This window comes from Chelmon rostratus, chromosome 20 (assembly GCF_017976325.1).
Source record: "Chelmon rostratus isolate fCheRos1 chromosome 20, fCheRos1.pri, whole genome shotgun sequence".
NCBI classification, from domain to species: Eukaryota; Metazoa; Chordata; class Actinopteri; order Chaetodontiformes; family Chaetodontidae; genus Chelmon; species Chelmon rostratus.
Genome location: NC_055677.1, coordinates 69,073 through 92,679, shown reverse-complemented (window position 1 = coordinate 92,679; position 23,607 = coordinate 69,073). Strand labels below are relative to the sequence as shown.

The 23,607-nt window shown below is 45.1% G+C and overlaps 1 protein-coding gene across 1 annotated transcript in view; it reads left to right on the top strand.

The window, feature by feature from the left end:
• The window catches only part of epb41l3a (erythrocyte membrane protein band 4.1-like 3a), a 29,378-nt gene extending 5,771 nt beyond the window's left edge, over positions 1-23,607 (top strand). The window contains exons 9-25 of the mRNA XM_041961041.1: positions 6,082-6,126; positions 7,756-7,908; positions 8,395-8,492; positions 8,857-9,032; positions 10,013-10,090; positions 11,600-11,704; positions 11,803-11,954; positions 12,810-12,857; positions 13,328-13,357; positions 13,441-13,635; positions 15,148-15,630; positions 18,325-18,420; positions 20,147-20,224; positions 21,245-21,289; positions 22,687-22,785; positions 23,186-23,266; positions 23,497-23,607. Coding sequence (XP_041816975.1) covers positions 6,082-6,126; positions 7,756-7,908; positions 8,395-8,492; positions 8,857-9,032; positions 10,013-10,090; positions 11,600-11,704; positions 11,803-11,954; positions 12,810-12,857; positions 13,328-13,357; positions 13,441-13,635; positions 15,148-15,630; positions 18,325-18,420; positions 20,147-20,224; positions 21,245-21,289; positions 22,687-22,785; positions 23,186-23,266; positions 23,497-23,607 — 2,073 coding nt within the window. The remainder of the gene's footprint in view (positions 1-6,081; positions 6,127-7,755; positions 7,909-8,394; positions 8,493-8,856; positions 9,033-10,012; positions 10,091-11,599; positions 11,705-11,802; positions 11,955-12,809; positions 12,858-13,327; positions 13,358-13,440; positions 13,636-15,147; positions 15,631-18,324; positions 18,421-20,146; positions 20,225-21,244; positions 21,290-22,686; positions 22,786-23,185; positions 23,267-23,496) is intronic.

Genomic DNA, 23,607 nt, shown 5'->3' with positions numbered 1-23,607 from the left:
CAGGGGGCAGGCCACAGAAAATGGCCGGGCTTTATTTATTTATGTATTGAGGTACGAGGCAGAGAAGTTGTGGTTGCTGCTGTGGCTGGATGGGATGGAACAGTCTAGTGTTCCCCAGTATATTTCTATATTTAGTTTACATACAGTGTGAAATTATTGACATGTGCCATGTTGCTTTGTTTTTCATGGCTCAGATGTTATATTGTTTTGGCTATATGTTTTTCATCATCATCATCATCGTCATCATCATTTTTAGTCTGTTTTTGTTTTTTGTGTAATTAAATGTAAGGGCTTTGTTTTAAACAAGTTTTCTAGTTTTAGTTCATTGTTGCTTCTGTCATATTTGGATTTGTTGGTTAGTTGTGGTTGATGCTGCAGTTTTACAGACGGTTTGTTGGAGTTTTGATGTATTAAACATTTTCACTTCCACTTTGTTGCTCTACATGCTCTTCAGCCCCTTTTCTGCAGGTCGAGGTCTGAACCTCTTTACATTGTAGAGACTAACTAACTTTGAGAACCTGGTGATGGTTGGCATTGCTAGCACGACAATAAAGAAAGAGATGTGCATGAGTTCAGTTACAACCTGACGTGTGCAAACAGTTTTAAATAAATTTTCTTATTATCTTATTATTCATTAATATATTTCTTTATAGCTGGAGACATGTAATCATTTATACATGGATACACTATTTTGATCAGCTACTTAAAACTTAAGGAACCCTTAAAATCTGGTTTTTCCCTTAAATTTCCCTCAAACATCTTTTCACTCAAATCATCTTATTTGACATCATTTGATCGAACAATGTTTTTATTTTCTATTAGAAATCTTCATGGTTGTGTAAATTATTAGTACAGATACATTCGCTGTGTCTGCCCAGTCTTTTGTTCTGCATCCTGCTTCTCAACAATGTCATCAATCATCAATACATGACCCACTTCCTGTATGTGATCAGTCATCTGTGTGTGTGTGTGTGTGTGTGTGTTCAGGGGTGACAGTAATGATTTTTCCATCATGGCTGCTTTCCATTGATTCAGTCTCTCAGTAACTCAGAGTGAGGCCTGAAGCTTCACTGATGTGACTCTATCTGTAGAGATCTGATCACACTGATCACACTGATCACACTGATCACACTGATCACAGTTCACAGTGACACTCTGGAAGGAAATAAAATGCCTCCAGTAGTTTAAACTCTAAAACTAATCCAGTAGGCATTCAGTGTTTCTGCAGTGTGGCAGCAATGATTCTGCTTCCTGGATAAACCGAAGCAGTTAGATAAAAGCAGACTTTACTGACTCAAGAAGCAGGATACAGGTCAGCAACAGGTAGGCAGTCAGTGGAGAGGGATAGTACCGGAAGATATGAGACAGGTAAAAAAAAATAAATGAAGGATCAGAGACACAAAACCAGGCAGGCGGGGAGATCCATTGAAAAAAAACATTATCTTGAAAATCATTGTCATTGTAACTGAGCAGGAAAATACACTGTGGGAATAACGGGGTAATAATAAGCAACCTATTCTCATTCCCAGAGTGTCAAATAACTGGCTTTGTCACACCCCTCTAAGAACTTTTTTGCTCTGTGTACTACATCACCTCTCGCCGAGCATCTGTAAGTGTTGTGGATGGATTTACAATTCAGTTCAATTCAACTCAGTTTTATTTATATAGCTCCAAATCACAACCAAAGTTGTCTCAGGACACTGAGAGCTACAGACCAAACTCTTCATCAACAGAGACCCAACAAGTCCCTCATGAGCAAACACCTGGAGACAGCGGCGAGGGAAAACACAAAGACGCCTTGGTAGGACAGGAATATATACAGATGGAAAGGGAGAGAAGAACGGAGGAGCTTAGTGTGTCATTGGGAGTCCCCCAGCAGCCTAAAACTAGGGGCTGTTCCAAGGCAAGCCTGAGCCAGCCCTAACCCTAAGCTATATCCAAAAGGAAAGTTTTAAGCCTGCTCTTAATTGTAGAGAGGGTGTCTGCCTCCCAGACAACGACTGGAAGATGGTTCCACAGAACAGGAGCTTCATAGCTAAAGGCTCCGGCTCCCATTCTGGTTTTAGAGAATTTAGGAAGCACCAGTTTACAGTGGAGTTAGCTGAAAGCCAGGTGTGTCTCATACAGATGTGAAACAAGTACCTTCTGTGTCTGTATGAGATGCTAATAGGCATAACAAAGCATCGGTATTTGACGCTCTGGGAATGGGACCAGGCTCCAATAAGGTGCAGATGTGTGTGGACGGGCGGAAGAGCAAGTGAAAATCAGGAATTCACTGAGAAAACCTGGTTGACAGAAGAAGAATGGTAGGTGTGAATAAATGAGTTTGAGGAGTTTGTGTAGAAGCAGATTGATTAGAAACAGAGTGTTCATTAAAACCCTGACAGGAGCAATTCCCTAAATCCTACCTGTCAAAAAGAAGTTTTTCCTGGCTGCTGTTCATGGGGGAATTATTCGGTCTAGATTCAGAATCTGGTCCTGACCTGCTCTATGTGGAAAGTGTCCTGAGACAACTGCTGTTGTGATTTGGCGCTTTAAAAATAAAATTGGATTAAGTTGAACTGATTGCCACAGCTTCATCTGTCACTGTAGAAGTGGCAGCTACTTGCCTCCATGTCAACCTATTTTTAAAGCTGTCTACTGCTGCCATTAAGTTAAGATGGTAGACCTACACAAGGCAATCTGGATCATATTTGTGATTTTATGGATTATTAGTAACAGTTTTGTGCTACGACTGGAAGTCTGTGCAACACAGTGCTCACCTACAGCCGAGAGGAGCTGTTCCTCCTCCGGTCTTCTTCCTCTTACAACAGTGAACCAGCTGCTGTCCTCCCATCAGACAACCGACTGAGGGAAAGAGGTAGAGGGGTACCCTTCATCCTACATCTGTGCCGTGACTAACACCTGGCTTGATGAGGCAGTCTGAGATACTGAAGTTCCACCTAGTCGTGACATCACGACAGAAGCAGGGCAATTCAAAGCAGTTCATGGTATGGTAGCCATGAAGCACCACTGTTCATTAAAGGGGACTTTTAAATGTGAATAATAAACACAGTGTGAGAAAATCCAGTACTGCAAATCAACAAAATATTAAAAAATGTAAAAACAATACAAACAATTTGAAAACAGGACTGTGTTTCTAAATGAAAGGGTTGTTCAGTTCTGTGTGGGAATGAACAAAAGTTCACAGAATTAATTTAAGGAATATGTACAATGTGCAAGACGGAGTCCAAGAGGTGTGTTAATGTAACGCACTGAGCCAGGTGTGTAGACTGGATGTTAATGTAACGCACTGAGCCAGGTGTGTAGACTGGATGTTAATGTGACGTGTAGAGCAGGGGTCGGGAACCAATGGCTCGCGAGCCAGATGTGGCTCTTTTGACGGCCGCATCTGGCTCGCAGACAAATCCTTTGCGCACGCGCGAGCCAGCGACTAGAAAGCCGGTTCGCAGTCATTTCAGTGGGAAAGTGGCAAACATACATGTCGTTGTGTCTATCTATTTATCTATCTATCCATCAATCACAAAGGCAACGCAGACGAGGCAACGCAGATCGGGTAGTGACAGGCACTGTTTAAGTGAGGCTGCCGTATTTTGCCGTCGAAAATAGCGGTCGATGTGCGCATGCGCAAAGGGGCGCGCTACGGCTTGTCGTTAATCCCTCTGTCAGCTAACTAATTTTTGACACGCTTCTGAGAAGATGGCTAAAAGAAAAAAAGACGACGAGTATCGTACTTTTCAGCAGGAATGGACAGAGGAATTTGCCTTTGTGGAGAAAGCTGGTTCTGTGGTGTGTCTAATATGCAATGATAAAATTGCATCTATGAAGCGGTCAAATATAAAGGCACTTCGACACACGTATTTTTAGTATTTAACATTAGTTTTAAATATATTGTATGGCTCTCCTGGAATTTCATTCAAAAATATGTGGTGTTCATGGCTCTCTCAGCCAAAAAGGTTCCCGACCCCTGGTGTAGAGGGTGGTGGTGATTGCAGCCTCCAGCCGAAGGTGAGCATCTGAGGAGAGGTCGAACACAATCTTTTCTGCATGCCTCAGGATCCCGGAGCAGGACAGGTCCTGGAGGGGTGCAGGTCCTGGAGAGAAGGCAGACTTCAACCAGTCACTTTCTCAGCAGACTGAATGATGTGCTGCGTCTGCTCTTGGCAGTGGTAGCAGTATCATAGATGGTGATGTAGGAGGTGAGGGTGGACACAATGATGGCAGTGTAGACTTCATAGTCTTTTGCAAGTTGGACCTCTACCCCTGCTGCAGGATGTATATCCTCTGCTGATGTCCAGCTGGGTGATGATGGTGCTCAGGAAGCAGAGGAGTCACACGGGGTGAAGGGGGTAGGTGGGACACTGTCTTTAGAGAGTTGAGCCGCAAGTTGTTCAGCCTGCACCAGGTCACGAGATGGTCAATCTCCCACCTGTAGATGTGCTAATCTACACCAGAGATGAGTCCAGTAAGGGTGGTATCATCCATGAAACTCAGGAGCATGACGGTTTGATGACTGGAGGGACAGCTGTTGATGCACATGGAGAAGAGCCGAGGGGAAAGGATGCAACCACGGGACCCTTGCTGATAGTCTGAGACATGTTTCCCCAGCTTCACGTACTACCTCCTGTCAGACAGGGTCAGGTCAGGTTCTGTCTCATGGAAAGCCTGTTGACCTCCCTCCCCCGAAAATGGAGAGAGTTGTTGTAATGGTATGGGAGGAGGGGTCTCTGAGGTGTGCAGATGTGGAGAGGCCCAGGCCCCTGCTGAGGTGCAGTTGGTGGGCTAGAGCCGGTGGATAAAGTCATAGAGGATGACTGACCCACCTTCAAACTGACATTAGAACTCATTCAGTTTATTGGCCAGGCCCGAGTCATTAACAGAGTGGAGGGCTTCGGGTTTGTAGTTTGTAATCTGCCTGCACCTCCTCCAGGCAGAACCAGGTCCAACTGCTGTTGGAGTTTCTCAGAATACACTCGTTTAGCTTCTTACACCGGCTTGAAAAAGCCTGGACTTATGAAACAACAATGTTATCATAGCACAAGTCCAGGCTCACCCTCCACTTGGCTTCACTGATCACAAAGTTATTTTCCTCCTTCCACATGACAAACAGGAACTCGAGCATCACAAGCCACAGACCGACAGCACCAGCCGGTGGTGAGAGAATGTAACTGCACCGCTACAGGGAGCATTAGCCTGCACGGAGTGACAAACAAAGAGTCCTTCACATCCGTGAGCTGCTGGGTTAAAACTGACACGATTAAAGTCAAATTCAGATACAAAGATAAGCTTGAACAGGAATTTAGCAAAATGAACTTCAGACACTCAGTGAGAGTGACCCAAGACCCACCATCTCCACAATTACAGACCCTGTCGCTTTAGCAATAGCCCTGAATGAGTGTGATGCCTGTTTTGACATCATTAACTGTGCTGTTGAGTGTGAAGCACTGTTCAGAGCTCAAATTGTCCCAGAATCACTGCACCTGCACCCTGCAGGAGGATGGATGCTGCAAGCCAGGCAAGACCGCAGGACCTGTGCTGTCGAGGACTATCCAAAGACTGTGCCATGGAGCTCTCTCCTGTTCTTCACTCACTCTGCTGTGAATCTTACAGGACCCTTTACAGCTAAAGCATAAAATACATCAGAACCACACAATAAACTCAGTTTTAATTGACATAAATAGTGCCAACAAACATTAATGTTACTGATTCAGTCCATACTACTCTAATGCTCCCCCTGTTTGCTGCTTCTAAAATTATTGGTCTCCCAACCGCTCAGATTTCACTGACAGAGCCATCAAATGACATGAGCCTGGGTTTCCCTTCATTTTTCAATCTGGTCCCAGATACACGACACCCAGATGGAAAAGTGTTGGTGAAGGTTTTTTCCCTCTGACATAACCAATCACAATAATGCACTAAAATCTGTTGTCTCTTTATTTATCTTCTTTATCTGCTTGTGTCATAGTGCTGTTAGCTATCTTTGAGTGGCATGGGCAATTTTCCCATTTAGACCAGCTGTTCTTTTCTGTATTTGCTTTGTCTGTCTGTCTGTCTGTTTACCTGTCTGTCTGACTGGAGTAGATGGTAGGAAGCCGATTTGATTGCTTGCCTTCAGCTAAGTCAGAGGTAAGACTGTTTCCTCTGTCTGTAGGTGTGTTTTTATGTGCTTGTGTCAACTGTGTGAGTATTCATATTGTTGCAGACGTCGTCATTCAGTGTTTCCTTCATTTAGTCTACACTTCTATTTGTTTACTTCAGTCCAGTCCTGATAAGTCTTTTTTTTGTCCTGGACTGTGTACTCTTTCCATCTGTCAACCATTATTTTTTAGACTTGAAATTTACTCACTAACTTGTGGAAAGATATCAAACTTTCATAGATATCGTTTCACATTGTGAAATAATATTTTCATTTGAATTTAATTGTGTTTTTCCCACAGTTTTCTGAATTTTAGTCTGATTCAACAGGAAGGTTTAAACTGTTTCCTCTTTCAGACTTTTTGTGCATCCAGAGAACTGAAGTGTGACACTGAAGTTAAATCACAGCTGACTCTTAATGGAAACAACAGCGAGATAACAGGACGACTAATATTGAATACTGTCGTTTCATTGTTCTCTGACTTCAGTTTTAATGGTCTGGACTAAAGACACAAACACCCAGCAGTCAGATATCCAGTCGTCACACAGAGGAGTCTTACTCCACAGTCAGACATTTGTTTCTCTGTGTAATGGAGCGAGACACGTTCGACTGTGGTCGTGGTCTGCAGACTTCAGACTTCAGAGAGAGGGGATGACCTCTCATTCATGAAAAAATGTTGTTCTCTATTACGACAGGTGAAATAATACAGCAGCAGAGAATAATGCTGATTGGCTGATACAAGTTATTGACAATAAAATGCTTGATAAAATACTTTATAATTCACAGCTTGGACTGCTGTTATTAGCATGCTAGCCATAATAGCTCCTGCAGGTTATGTTTATAATCCTTCCTAGACTGTATCCTGTAGCTTCCTGCTTTTGGCCACACCACAAAAGTACATTTCACGAGTATTTCAGTCTGACTGTGACATTAGCATGGCTATGTCTTAGTGACTGTACTACTACTTAGAGAGTAGAAACAGCAAATCCTTCCAATGAGAGGCAGGCAGAAAGAAATAACTTGTGATCTTACCTCGGCTGTGATCCGTGTTGAGATTCAAACCATCAGCAGGAGGAGGAGCTACATTAGCTTTACGAGTTGGTGACGGGAAAATCACAATTTAATCGATCAGAAAAATAATGAAAATTTGTTTTGTTGTAGGAAAAAGAGGAAATGAAGAGAAAAGAGGAAGTGAACTAAACTGCTGACTAAAATATACTTGTGTTTAATCGTGGTAAATGTTAGGGGAAAAGACCTTTAGGGACCTTAAAGGACCTTAAAGGACTTTACAATGGAATGAGCAAAAACTGCAACAGCTTGTTCCATTTTAGTCATTCATGAGTGTGTGTGTGTTTGTGTGTGTGTGTGTGTGTGTGTGTGCGTGCGAATATGCAATGTGGACGTGTATTACTCATGTTGTGGGGACACAAATCTGTTTACACCGTCACATGGTAGGAACACATGATGATGTTGTAATGCAATTTCAGGATGAAGACTTGGGTTACTTGAGTAAGGTTAGGTTTCAGCAAGTAGTGGTTATGGTTCAGGTAAGTAATGTCCTCTAAAATGATGGGAACACGGCCGTGTGTGTGCATGTGTGTGTGTGTGTGTGTGTGCAGGACTCAGAGGGTGTGGCCATCATGCTGGGCGTTTGCAGTAGTGGTCTGCTGGTCTACAGAGACAGACTGAGGATCAACAGATTCTCATGGCCCAAGATCCTGAAGATCTCATACAAACGGAACAACTTCTACATCAAAATCCGACCTGGAGAGGTGAGACGCCAACACGCACCACAACACCACAGAGGAAGAGTTCAGACGTGAACGGTGCCATCAGAAGTTCCTCCCGGTGTGTTTGTTTCCAACACACACACCTTTCCTCTAAGTGTAACAAACTAGTTTGACCTGATGGTGGTGCTAGAAGAGGGGCTCAGAAGTGACCCAAATCATTCGACACTCATTGTTTATGGACCTATGGATTGGTTCTAGATATAAAGCTGAATCATGAGTGTATAGTTTAATCTAATTTAACCTCTTTACATTCAATATGAAGCTTCTCAAAACAGTTTCTGGCCTCCACCGATTCCAGAACGTATGAAAATCATTTCCTACAAAATAAATGTGAAGATAAATATAAACCAGCTGATGAGAGTCAGAAGAGACATTTCACTAACATCATGAAACACAGCTGTCAATGAATCACTGATCTGTCTGTCCATCTCCAGTTTGACCAGTTTGAGTCTCTTTGTATGTCTCCAGTTTGACCAGTTTGAGTCTACCATTGGTTTCAAGCTGCTAAACCACAGAGCAGCTAAAAGGCTGTGGAAAGTCTGTGTGGAGCATCATTCCTTCTTCAGGTCAGTCAGTCGGAGTCTGTGATGTGTTCAAGGTCATGATGTGATGCAACACAACATGTCACATGATGTCACATGACATGATGTCACATGACCTGATGACTTGAAATGACTTGTCACAAGATTTGACAACTGTCTGTCTGCCTTGCCTTCCCTGTCTCTCGCTCCCTGCCCCCCTCCACCTCCCTGTCTGTCTCTCGCTCCCTGCCCCCCTCCACCTCCCTGTCTGTCTCTCGCTCCCTGCCCCCCTCCACCTCCCTGTCTGTCTCTCACTCCCTGCCCCCCTCCACCTCCCTGTCTGTCTCTTGCCCCCCTCCACCTCCCTGTCTGTCTCTTGCCCCCCTCCACCTCCCTGTCTGTCTGTCAGGCTGATGTCTCCAGAAGAAACCCCCAAGAAGCTGCTGTCTCTGGGATCAAAGTTTCGCTACAGCGGTCGAACTCAGATCCAGAGTCGCAGAGCCAGCGCTCAGATCTCCAGACCTGCACCACATTTCCCAAGATGCATCAGCAAGAGGAACCTGCTGAGCCGCAGCCTGGATGGAGGTACTCGTACTGATCATGCTAGTTCTGGTGCCTGTGGTAGTACTTGTCCTATTTTTAATAATCTTTGTTCCAGTAGTATTTATACTAATCTCAGTAATAGTTGTACTTCTGGTCACAGTAGTAGTAGCAGTTCTGGTTTCTGTAGTTAAAGTACTGGTCTCAGTAGTAGTAGTATTGATCCCAGTAGTTGTAGTTCTGGTGCCAGTAGGCCTAGTACTGGTTGCAGTATCAGTCATTCTGGTCCTAGTAGTGCTGGACCTGATATTAGTAGTCCTTGTAGTAGTAACAGTAGTTCTGCTCCTGATAGTCATAGTACTACTTTCAGTAGTCCTAGTTTCTGGTCCCAGTAGTTATTGCACTGGTATAAGTATCAGAAATATAGTTGCTGTACTTCGTTCCACTAATTGTACTTCTGGTCACAGTAGTTATAGTATTGGTCTCTGGAGTAGTAGTAGTAGTATTGGTCCTAGTAGTAATGGTATTTATCTCAGTAGTAGTGGTAGTACTGGTCCTAGTAGTGGTATTCCTGGTCCCCACCATTTTAATTTTGGTCCCAGCTGTCAAAGTACTCGGACCAGTATTAGTAATACTGAGCCAGCAGTAGGCATCATGCTGCTACGTGTCCCTATGTAGTAATAGATGTACTGGTCACAGTAGTTGTGGTACTGGTTCCAGCAGTTTTCTTGAGCTTGTTGGTGGTAGTTCTGGTCTCAGTAGTAGTGGTTCTGGTCTCAGGAGTAGTGGTTCTGGTCTCAGGAGCAGTGGTTCTGGTCTCAGTAGTAGTGGTTCTGGTCTCAGTAGCAGTGGTTCTGGACTCAGTAGTAGTGGTTCTGGTCTCAGTAGCAGTAGTAGTTGTTGTCTCATAGTTATACTGTTCTCAGTGGTAGCATTATGAGAGTCCATGTTCCAGAGTCCCACTCTTTGATAGGTCAGTTCTTTCTTGTACTTGTTGGTGACCAGAATGTTTGATTGGTCCTCAGCTTCCAGGGCCACGTCCTCTCTGATTGGCTCTCCAGCCATCACACTATCCCCCAAAGCCAATGGTGATACACACACAGGTAGAGCTCATTACTGCAGTAACACAGCTGCTGGCTGCAGTAGTACTGTAGTAGTACTGCACTGGGATTGGCCACAGCACTGAATGCTTCGCTTCATTCAGCTTGCCAGGGAATGCTGTGTCCTGATTGGCTGGAGGGGCTCTGCTTCATTCAGACACACCTGGGATAGGCTATGTTCATTTCTGTCCAATCAGGTCCTCTGTTTCTGCTCATGTGATTAGGTAGTCAGACCTCCATCCTGTCATCAATAACATAATCCGACAGATGTTTTTGTCTTTTATTATTAGATAGTGAAGATGAAGAGAGACAGGAAGGGGGGGGGGGGGGGGGGGGGGGGGGGGGGGGAGTAAAGGGCCTGTGGTTGGAATCAATCCTGGAGCTCCACCAGGTGAGCTACTGGGGTGTCCTGAACAGACAGAATGCTACTTTTTGTGACAGGTTATGATCATAGTTAAAAAGAAACCAGGTGTTTTCAGTCTGATCCATCACTTATAATGAAATATTGACAAAGTACATCAATATCAGAAAATATCTAAAAAGGCAGCGTGGCGGACTTTTCTGTAGATTTATTAGGCCATTCTATTATGCACTAATGAAATAATACTCACAAATATGGTTCAAATAGTGAATCAATGATGGCCACAAACTGTTTTGTAGTGCTTCATATTGCATGTCATGGCTTTTGAATTAGATTTAACTAAATATTTGTGATTGATCTTTATATCTAGAGCCATGGGAAAAGTGAGAAGAGTGATTGGTTCCTAAATTCTTGGGTCCGACTCCCAGCTGTCTGCTAACCATGCTCTTTCATGTATTATTGAACTGAACCAGTGTACTTCAAATGCCCGATGAGGGCCCTGTGCTGAAATGTGTAAACACTTTTCTATTGTGATGTGAGCCAAATAAACATGACAACTTGGGATGTGCTACCTTTTCATACTTCTTGTTATATTCTCACTGGATTTTGGATTTATCACTCCACCAAGAACCCCTTTGTTGAAGCACAGCCTCCTTTTCCAACACTTCAGTATCATGTTTCAGCATTTTACAAATATCTAAATGCCCCCCCTTGTCCGTGGGGCAGGGAATCACCTTTCTATATCCTAATTTTAGCTCTGCCTCTTCCTAGTCGACCTTCGTTGCTCTTCTGTGAACTTGACAGGAAGGAGGTCTGACCTTCAAGGGTCATGTTAGCATTATAAGTATCTTTAGTGTAACTAGCATCGTTAAACTTGTATATATATTGTATCTTATAATAATGTAACGTAATAACAGGTCATGGCTTCGTGGTGGTTCTGAATGCTGATTGGCTGATTCACCCAGGCTGCTTTGCATGCTCCCTGAGCTCCGATTGGCTGAACATGCCGTTGCCTTGGCAACGAGCAGCCATGATGCTTTGCTGCTGATAAACACGAGGACAGCTTGGCTGACAGCATCACAGTGGTCTCTTTCTGTGGTTGTTGACATTACAGCTGGTGTGTGTGTGTGTGTGTGTGTGTGTGTGTGTAGACATGGGTACAGGGCTGTATGGCGCGTCTAAAGCCATTGCTGTTAGTGACCTCATCACCACGGTGACACCTGAGAGGAGGATGGAGGAGAGGACAGCGGAGCAAGGTGCAGAAAACAATCAATCAGATGGAAAACACTCGACCAGGTGACTGAAACTGTGAAACTAACGCCCCATTCTCCTCACCTGGTCTTCAATCTCCTAGTTGAGGACGTTCTGGTATTAGGGGAGGAGGTGCAGGAGAGGATGGAGGTGCATAAAGAGGAGTTGCAGCAGAATGAGGAAGAGGAGGAGAAAGAGGAGACCAGAGAGACTTCTCAGCAGAGTCCTCTGACGCCTCAGAAACATGACACCAAGGTAATTAACACCTGACTCACCTGCCTCACTTGTTTCACTTGTCACCTGTGTCATCTGCCTCATTTACCTCACCTATCTCACCTATCCCCACTGTTTCATCTGCCTCACTCATCTCACCTGCCTCACTCATCTCACCTTCCTCACCTGCCTCACTTACCTCATGCGTCTCACCTGCCTGACTTGTCTCACATGCCTCAGTTTTCTCACCTGTCTCACCTGCCTCAGTTGTCTCACCTGTCTCACCTACCTCGCTTGTCTCAGCTGCCTCACCTGTCTCACCTGCCTCACCTGTCTCAGCTGCCTCACCTGTTTCATCTGCCTCACTCATCTCACCTTCCTCACCTGCCTCACTTACCTCATGCGTCTCACCTGCCTCACTTGTCTCACATGCCTCACTTGTCTCACCTGTCTCACCTGCCTCAGTTGTCTCACCTGTCTCACCTGCCTCACATGCCTCAGTTGTCTCACCTGTCTCACCTGCCTCAGTTGTCTCACCTGTCTCAGCTGCCTCACCTGTCTCAGCTGCCTCACCTGTCTCACCTGTCTCTCCTACCTGGCTTGTCTCAGCTGCCTCACCTGTCTCTCCTGCCTCACCTGTTTATCCTGCCTTACCTGTCTCTCCTACCTGGCTTGTCTCACCTGTCTCTCCTGCCTCACCTGTCTCACTTGAAGCAGCCCATGTTTGTTGACTTGGAACAAAGTAAATACAAATGATGAAGATGAGTTATAATCGATCACTGCTTGCTGTGAGCTCTGTGAGGTTTTAGTGTCACTTAATAAAACTGAAGCTACCTGTTGATAATGTAAACTGTCACACTGAACATGAAACTAACCTTTGTGTGGTTTTGTTTTAAGACTGAGCTGACCGATACAGCTTTGGATGGAGACCTGACGGTTACTGAGGTACTGCTGACCTGTACAGTGAAGCTGCTTCCAGACGGCGAGCAGCTGCCACCCAATAGCATCAGTTCCCTCAGATCCCACCAGCCTAACAACAAAGTCCTATAGTTTCATCACAGAGCTAAACAGAGCAGGGCATCATTTAAAACATATGAACGGATTAGCAATATGATATGATCAATTAAACTAAGTGGTATTATAAACAATGTTCATTGTCTCATCATTAGGCTGAAGCTGATGTTTCTCTTCTTCTGTCTGTTCTTTGCTGGTGAAGACACGAATCATTCAGTGAACTCAGATCAGTAAAATCAGCCTTTCCAATAGTTTCGCTGCAGTTACTGTCTTTACATTGAAAGCAATGGAGGCAACTACTTTATGTCTGGAAGCACCATAATGGTTAAACTAGTTAGTAGATAAATGGGAAAACTCTCCTAACACTAACCTGTCTGTCTGTCTGTCTGTCTGTCTGTCAGTCTGACCAGGATGAAGACTTGAAAACTCAGGTAAGACCGATATCAGTCTTCTTGATGTTTTGGTCTTCTCTCCTAATAGAGACTCAGTGTTTCTCTCTGCTGCTGATCCTCAGGAAACGTTGGGGAGTCCAGAGGAGGAGCAAAAACCTCAGAGCACCATCAGCGCTCTCAGACGCTCCTTCTTAGAGGGAGGAGCGGGAGGAGGAGGAGCAGGTGGAGGGATGACAGAATGGGAGAAACGTCTTGCCTCCTCACCCCTACGACGAGTAGATGACTCCCCGATGATTGAACCGCTGGAACTAGATGAGGTGAGGAGAGGGGTGACTCTGTTTATCTGCACATATGAACTCAGAGCCATCTACTGGTGAATAAATGTAATGCACCACCTCAGTCAGTGCTGCAATTTCACTGATGTTATCAGATATAACCAGAGAAAGGAGTGCTGTTATCACTGACACCTGAACTAACCACAGACAGTTGACTGTCCCACTGTTATCACTGACACCTGAACTAACCATAGACACTTGACTGTTCCACTGTTATTAAAGACACCTGAACTAACCACAGACCCACATTTGTCCCACTGTTATTACAGACACCTGAACTAACCACAGGCACTTGACTGTCCCACTGTTATTAAAGACACCTGAACTAACCACAGACACTTGACTGTTCCACTGTTATTAAAGACACCTGAACTAACCACAGACCCACATTTGTCCCACTGTTATTACAGACACCTGAACTAACCACAGACACTTGACTGTCCCACTGTTATCACTGACACCTGAACTAACCACAGACACTTGACTGTCCCACTGTTATTACAGACACCTGGACTAACCACAGAAACTTGACTGCCCCACTGTTATTACAGACACCTGAAGTAACCACAGACACTTGACTGTCCCACTGTTATCACTGACACCTGAACTAACCACAGACACTTGACTGTCCCACTGTTATTACAGACACCTGAACTATCCACAGACCTACATTTGTCCCACAGTTATTACAGACACCTGAACTAAACACAGACCCACACTTGTCCTGCTGTTATTACAGACACCTGAACTAACCACAGACACTTGACTGTCCCACTGTTATTACAGACACCTGAACTAACCACAGACACTTGACTGTCCCACTGTTATTACAGACACCTGAACTAACCACAGACACTTGACTGTCCCACTATTATTACAGACACCTGAACTATCCACAGACCTACATTTGTCCCACAGTTATTACAGACACCTGAACTAGACACAGACCCACATTTGTCCTGCTGTTATCACTGACACCTGAACTAACCACAGACACTTGACTGCCCCACTGTTATTACAGACACCTGAACTAACCACAGACACTTGACTGTCCCACTGTTATTACAGACACCTGAACTAACCACAGACACTTGACTAACAGACAGAAGGGACATTTGTCTGTTCTGCTGTTATTACAGACACCTGAACTAACCACAGACTTAAGTCTTAATTCTGGAACAGAACCAGATGTTCTAAGTCAATGAATTTATGGACTGTCTCTCTCTGTGTCTGTCTGTCTGCTTGCCTGTCTGTATGTCTATCCTTATTCTATGTCTGTCTGTCTGTCTGTCTACCTCTATATCTGTCTGCCTGTATGTCTTTCTGTCTATCTGTATTGTCCGTCTTCTGTCTGTATGTCTGTATGCCTGCCTCTCAGACCATCCCACTGGACAGCAGCCCGACAACGGTAGGTCCACTGAGTTGTGTGTGTGTGTGTGTGTGTGTGTGTGTGTGTGTGTGTGTGTGTTGATGTTGCTCACCTGTGCACTCCAGGAGAGCGGAATCATAACAAACCTAGTTCTCCCTCAGCCAATCAGAGAGAAGAGCTATACTGTAGGGCGTAGCTATGACACTACCTCTGGCAGGGTCATCACCATGACAACAAGGGACGACAGCTCTGATGTTACCACGACAACAGGGAGCATCGAGATGGACATGCAGGTCAGAATCATTCCACTGTCGACTGCCGATGATGTCATCACAGGGGGACCATTAATCACGATCCGTGAGGTGAAGACGCCAACCTCTCCGTCTGAGCTACCGCTCGGTGTCAGTGACTTCATCAATGATGTAACTAGTGGGAATGACACTAGAGGAGGTGGAGTCAGAAGTCTGGACCTCCATGGGGGTGGAGCCTCTGTGATCTCATGTTTGACCCCACCCGTCCCTCCTAAATCCCCCTTGGATGAGTCAAACCCGAGCCCTGCTCCCTCACCAGGTCTGACAGGCAGGACATCGCCCTCCTTCTCCAGAGTGGTACGCTGATTTGTTGGTTGTTGGTCAGCATGGAAACAAGCATGAGGAGCAAATACAGCGACCTGGCAGTGACACATTAACCCCCGCAGTGCTAAAACAGGAAATGTGGCTCAACAAAGGCTCATCTGAGCCAGTTCAAACTGAACACCTCAGCTCCAAAAAACTGCAGGAATCTGATAAACCAGGTGGACATCAGGTGTTACATGTTGGTCACGTGAATACTTTCAGCACTTTAATCTGAAGACGTGTTTTTCTGTCAGAGGTTTCATCAGTCAGTGAACAGTGAGACTTCAGACATCCTGTTCTGCTGTTTGGACGTCAGTGTTTCTCCTCCAGCAGGGGGCAGTGTGGAACTGCAGTGTTCAGTTTAAACTCCCAGCAGCTTCCCCCTTCACTTTCTCCCAGATACCATTTTGTTTCTGTTCCTCCTCTGATCAAAATGGTGCAAAGGGAGCAACAACAGATTTTGTTCATGTCTTTTTTGCTTTCTCTTGTTTGTTGGGTTCATTTATCCAGTGTTTTTTGCAGTTTTTTGGCTGCTGAGCAGGGCTTATTTCTGTTGTACTGCACTTCACTCCTTGTCGGTCGATTTGTTTTGATTGGTTCCTTTGGCTTTAAGCTTTTTTCATTGTTTGAAGGGTTTTCAAGAACCCAGAAAATCTTCGATTCTCAGTGGCTAGAACAGGGGTCGGCAACCTTTACCACTCAAAGAGCCATTTGGACCCGTTTCCCACAGTAAAGAAAACACTGGGAGCCACAAAACCCTTTGACATTTAAAATGAAATAACACTGCAGACAACGTTTTTTGCCTTTATATGATTTGTACAAACAAACTATAATGTGTTGCATCTATGAAATCACTGAACGACTGCAGAGAAAACAAAATGACATTTCTGAGTGCAACTAAAACATTTTGAAGTCCGACAAAAAGACGTTGGGTTGAAGGTTCTTCCAAGTAAAATTCTCAATGTCTGCCGTCCACTCTCTGCGTGCCGTCATCCTGCGTGCAGTCAGCCGTCAACCTGAATAATAAAAGAACTATTTCACTGAACAATGAAAAAATATGAATATATGCTAAATAATAGGCAAATAAAATGTTTACACAGGATCATAAGCTGTCATCTGTGAGCGTGAGCGATTTGTTTAGAAACCAACGGACTAAAATAAAATACAGTTTAAATAAATGCTCATTAATTAGGAGCCGCATCAGAGGGATGAAAGAGCCTAACCCCTAACCCTAACCCCTAACCCTGTGCTAGAAGATACAGCTGTAAACCTTGATCTACAATGCTTCAGATCTTTGTTTTTACAACCAGAGGTGTAGACGCAAAGACATGTGACTTCGACTCAAGTTATGACAAAAAGACTAGTTAGTTAAACTGGCATTGGCTAATATGGATCAATACAACATAACAGGGCTGGCCTAAGGAAAGTTGTCCAGACATCTCTCTCCTCAGCAACACTTTCCAGATACAGCAATCCAGGTACGACAAACCGCTTCTCTAGGAGGCTGAGCAAGTGTGATACCTCAATAATTGCAGCACACCGTCCCTTTAAAAACCACCACAGTGGTCTGCCACGTCACATGCTCTGCCCCTGACCTCCATGAAGAAGCACATCAACCAAGTCAGCCCTACAGAAACCAGAGCCTTCAGCTCAGGATAAATCTCTTCCACACCTCCTCAAAGTGCTCTTTCCCCAGCTCAGCAATATTCCCAGTCAGGATCAGCAGTTCTCCTCCACGACTGACCACAGCCTGAGCCAAGCTCTGCTTTCCCTGCCTGTGTCGTCTCGGTTTTCCAGAACGTCCTTGAGGCCGACTAAATCTCCTTCTCTATAGCCTCCCTGAACCTCTTCCTCACAAGTATTTTTGCTGTGGCGATCACCGAAGCTGCTGCCCTTCTGGCCTCCTGGTACATGTCTGCTCCTTCAGGAGACCTCTGGGCCAAGCGAGCCCCAGAGGTCTCCTTCTTCAGCTTGACGGTCTGCTTCACCATTGGTGTCCATGAGCAGGTTCATAGGTAGCTGCTACTACAGACACCAACAACTTTCTGACCACAGCTCCCCCCAGCTGCCTCAACAATGGTGGCTTTGAAAAGGCCTAATTTGGATTCCATATTCCCACACTTCCCCGGGATGCATGGCAAATTCTTCCTGAGGTGGGAGTTGAAGACCTCATAGAATTTTTGTTCATATTTAGCTGTGCTGAAGTCATTACATTGTGTGGTTGGTGAGGCCTTGACTAAGGGCAGACATGCATGTCTATGAAATGGCTTGCTGGATAAGCTGTGGGAGCGCGTCTTCACTCTGGATGTTTTCCGTTAGAAGCTACTTTTATGTTGGGATTTCCTCTCTTAGTTTAGTAAGGGGGGCTGGTCTGGCACGCTGTCCAGCGGACCCTGCGATCTGCCTCGTCTTCATCGTAAAATCAGTTTTGAATTACACTCGTTCACTATAGCTTGCCAACTAACAAACACTGGTTAGTAATTATAGACTAATAACTAACAAATCTACGCTCAACGCCATATCAGATCATGTCCCTTTGGTCTCACCCCCTATTGTCACACCCCCTGCATGGCTGCAGCCTGGCTCTGAGTTTCTACTGAGAATCAAAAATAGATCCTAAGTTTCTGCCTCTTGTTTCTGTCTTTCTAACCTTTGTTCGTGTTTGTTTGTGTGCGTGTTTGTGTGCAGCCCAAACCGACATTCGATGAAATGTCTCCTGAGCTGACTGCTCTGCTGAGGTCGGCCAGAGAACAAAAAACCTTCAGAGAACACAACCTGCTGAAGGTGCCAGTCTAACTGTCTGTCTACCTGTGTGTTCTAAAGGTCCCAGCAGCATGGATACATCACTGATCCTGGTCTAGCTGTTCATACACAACACATCCATTACAAACTCTTTGGAGCTAAATTTAACAATTCTGTGCTTCACTATCATCCTTGAGACATCAGGTCAGGACATGTTTAGATATTCAGATTTTCACAAACAGTATATTAATATTTGGCAAAGACTGTGTAAGTTCCAGTGTTCAGTGTGATCTGTTTTTGAAGAGGATTAACAGCAAAATGTTAAAAATCATCTGTAATTAGAACTGTTGTTAGATAAATGATGACTGAGGGGGGTGCTAGCAAATTCAACATAGCCAGGCTTTCATGAACTGCATCTCCACGACACAGTCAGAGATGATGGTATCAGGACAGAGGCCATCAACTTTCTTTGTTAACCCATTTTTTTTTTCATCAGACTGTGTGTGTGTTCATATAAAGAGTCACGAGCTGCCTCCTTCAGCCAGAGGAACAGGTTGTTATAATGGAGAGCGATGAAGAACAGAAAGAGTCATTAGAGCAAACAGCAACACTGCTGTCAGTAATCTGAGAGGGGGGGGTGTCAGGAAGCTGCTGCTGCTGAAACTCATCAGCTCATCTGTTTCTTTGAGCTCTCAGTCGCTCTCAGAGCCTCCTGTTTATTTCTAACTGCACGTTCTGAGGCTTTCAACTGATGCAGCACATTTAAACATGAGACTCAGGACCTGGATTCAGGTCTGACTCTGTCCCCTAGTGGAGGACACGAGGAGGTCGCTTCGGTTTCTGCACGAGTCAAAGTGAAATGAACTTTATTGATTGAATATTATCTGTGATTATTATCAATAGACTCATCGGTTTTCTAATCGGTCTTCTAGCAGCTTCAGCACCAGCAGTGTAAAACAGACCAAACATAAACCAGGATCCAAAGCGCTCTCTAGTTTCTGTGCCTTCGTCACTCTTTTAGTGTGCTGAAGATCAGCTGAGTCAGATTTAAAGTGTTAATATCACCTGAAGCAAACAGGAAAAATGATTTTCTGCATCAACGACTGAACGATGAAGGTTCCTGTGACTAAAAACCACAACATGAAGCTTCAGTTTGTTCTGCTGGGATCACACGGCTTCACAGGCAGAACACAGACACGAATTAAAGGCGAGCTCACAGGCTGGTTTATTCACAAAAGGTTCTTTCCAAAAATCAGACAACAAAAGGCACTGAGGTTCAAAAAGGCAAAAGAACAGGACAAGACAAGACTCTGGTAACACTATGACAGGGGTAGCAATAACAACAGGGGCAAAGGGAGACGCAGACTATATATACATGATGTAACAATGAACAGGTGGAGACAATCAGGGCGGGGCAGACAATCAGACAGGCGGGAAGGACACCAGGAAGTCAAGGGTCTGAAACGAGAGGAGAGTTAGGGTTTCACAATAAAATAGGAAGTGTATAACAAGACGTGACGCTGTGAACAGACACATCAACAGACCTGACGACATGACAGCTGAACAAACCTGCTAACCCATTAACCCTGCTTTGTGGTACTTGTGAGGGTACTTTGGGTAAGTACCCACTGGTGCTTACTATTTAGTAAACCCTGGTTAATATTACAAGTGCGTGCCTGTGAAACCCTGAGTGGTAATGAGCTGTTGCTCCGCCCCCTACCACCTGTGTACCTGAACAATTTGTTCTTCTTTTCACTTCCTTTTTCAGACATCGGAGAAGATGGAAACGGTCTTCTTGATGACGGAGCCATGTGACCAGGACAAGCCAATGGCAGACCAGCCTCAGGTAGCAACGGGAAATCTTCTGGGCCTGCCCCCCAGTACCCCCCCGCCTCCTCCACCGGGGGCCTGCATGAGTCATGCTGATGAAGTCACAGAAGAATGGGCTAGTGGTGATGACGGGAACAGTGCTAATGATACTAACCAGGCTAACAGTCCTACAGAAAAACATGACATCATTGATGCTGATGTCAGTGATGATGAGCCTAGTAGCCAGGCTAGTGATGACGATGCTAGTGATGCTAGTGAAGATGCTATCAGTGTGTTAGCACAGGCAGCAGTGGAGGAAGCCATGGAGGCTGCTGTTAGACATGCTCATAGCCTAGGTGTTAATGATGCTAATCAGGATGGCATTAATGCTAACTTTGCAATTAGTCACAGTGAGCAGGAGCTAACTAGCCTGGAAGCTAACAACAGCCCCAGCACCGGAACCCGTTCTGTTCTGGGTTGTCAACCCACTGGGAATCAGCGTTACCATGACGACGAGGTCGCCGATGACTCAGAGGATGAGGGAGGGTGGTGGTTCAGAGAAAACTCCCCTCCTCCCTCTTTACCCCGGCCCACCTCCAGGTGTTCTCCCTGTTTGGTCAATCAGACACAGCCATCCGACCACAGTGACGACGATAACGATGAGTCTGAACCTCTGAAGGAGGTAACACGTAAGATAGAAACATGCCGAAATTAAACCTGCCCCAGTGGTCCCTGTTCCAGCAACTCCTACCCGACTCCTGTCTCATTAAGCACTACCCAGGTGACCCCTGTCCCATTGACTTCTGCCCCAGCTATTCCTGTCCCATTGACCCCTGCCCAGGTGACTCCTGTCCCATTGACTTCTGCCCCAGCTATTCCTGTCCCATTGACTTCTGCCCAGGTGACTCCTGCCCCTGTGACTCCTGCCCCATCTGCTGATGATATGAAGGCAGTACAGATCAGTTGTAATTTTAGGAAATTTTAAGAATTACAACCTAATCAGGAAGTTAATAAAAAATGTTTTTTGACTTATAAATGTTCTCTCTTTCACTATCAGGAGGTCCCAGTGATGAGGAAGACTCTCACCTATGAAGCTCCGGGGGTGAGGACAGTCTTTATGTGTCTTGTTATTTGTATAGCATGTAACAGATGAGTTTTACTATCATTCATGAGAGTAGATCATGAAAAGATAATTAATAATTCCTTTAAACATCATTAATTTGTCAAAAACAGGTGGAGTGGAGTGAAGTAGGGTGAAGGGGTGTGAGGACAGAGCTGCTGGTGTCAGTGATGCAAAATCAAATCTGTTGAAAAATAGTCAGTTCATTTGACCATTCCTGATCACCAGATTCAGGGCCCCTGCCGCTGCCACTGCTGTGGCCTTAGATGGTTTTCAGGCCCCTCCAAACTTCTCTGGCGTTGTTCCCCTGAAGGTGCTCCTCCAGCTTCCCCCCGTAGTTGTCCTCGCCTCTCGTAATCTCCTTCTTCAGCTCCCTCTGCACCATCTTTAGCTCAGTTTTGTCCTCAGACTTCCCCGTCAGTGGTCAATACTGGACTCCTCTGACCATCTTCTCACATGCCTAATGGTTGACCTTATTTACCAAGGGTATATAGGCAGGGAGTAGATGAACCAGCGTGTGATCAGATCGGCCCTGTGGGGGGAGGGGTGAAGACCTTTTAGCATCCTTAGTGTTTGCTGACAGTAAGCCCAGTGTTTTATTGTCTCCTGTGTGGCATTTAACATACTGGGTGAAGGTGGGGTGAGTTGAAGAAGTGAGTTGAAGCATGATTGGAGTCTCCAGAGTTGAGAAGGAAGGCCTGGGGGTTTGATGTCTGCAGCTGTGAAGCTACAGTGTGCAGGAACTTCCTTGCTGCTGCAGCTTTGGCCGAGGGGGGCCGTTAACGATGACGTTTGAGAATTCCCTTGGGAAGTAACATGCCCAAATGCTAACAGCTATCAGTTCTATGTCTCTCGTGCAGCGCTGCTCCTTAACACTGATGTGCCTTGGGTTACACATCTGTTGTTCACAAACATCACCATACCCCCAACCTTCTACTTTTCGCTCTCTGTCGCTCACCTGACCGCTCTCAGCAGATGAAATCTGTTCAAGGTGACATGCTTGTCTGGCAGGAGTTCGTTCAGCCACGTCTCCATGAAGCACATGATACTGCACTCCCGGTACTCCCACTGCAGTCTGGTTAGCACTGTTAGCTCTTCCATCTTTTCTTACGTTCCACATAATAAGAGACGGTATGGATGGTTTATACTGTCTTCTCTTGTCCTGGCACTTTGCTCCGCTACCGCAAGTCCTGTGTTCAACTCTAGCGTTGGATAATGTAGCACTGAGTCCATATTCCGACTGTTTTTGCACTAATGTGTGATTTATGTTTGCTTCAGCCTACAACCACATACACGAAATATCTTGCACAAATTTACATTTTCATTCTCTTCATGTATTCAACCTATGCATATGCAACATGTGTGTTTGTGTGTTTCAGAGCCAAGTGGACTCTGATCCTCCTGCTGGTTTGTTGCTGAGCTCCCAGACCTTCACTGCAGAGACCTCCAACACCACCACCACCACACACATTACCAAGGTAACACCTGTCATCATGGTAACACACACCTATTGTATAATATGAACATGTATATAGTTTTTTTTATTTAGTTTTTTTTAATTTCTCTATCTCTTTTGCTATTTTTCTTCCAGCCGCTGTAATGCCCAAATTTCCCCGGCTGGGGATAAATAAAGTTTTATCTTATCTCACCACAATAACACAAACCACTACAGTGGCACTGCAGTCAATCAGACGTTTCCAGACCACGTGATTTTTGCTGGACATTAGATAAATAAGAGACAATCGAGGGATTAGAACTATGAGAATATTGGAAGACATGAAGTAGAACTGAGGCAGCACTCAGACAGAGGATACAATAAGGATGCTTCATTATATCAAATTCTGTTGTCTGACTTTCACTGTCTCGGACTCTCTTCAGACAGTAAAAGGAGGAATTTCAGAAACCAGAATAGAGAAGAGAATCGTGATTTCTGGAGACACGGAAATCGACCATGACCAGGTAAGTGTCTGACTCGTCACAATAACACATCATTATTACTTACCTTTGTAAAGGAGACTTGACACAGAAAACAATGAAACCAAACCTGATTAAAAGGGAACAGCCCTAGATTAACCCGGGACAGACCTAGATTATCATGGGGCAGTTCTGGTCAGACAACGCCAGGGGCTAGTGTGTCCTGGGTTAATCCTGACGTGGACCAGGTTCTGACCCTCATGTCTCTCTTGAAGGCTCTGGCAGCGGCGCTCAGCGAGGCGCGGCGGCAGCATCCTGAGCTGTCCGTCACGCGAGTTGTCGTCCATAAAGAAACAGAGGTCACTCCTGATCATGTGATTAATTAG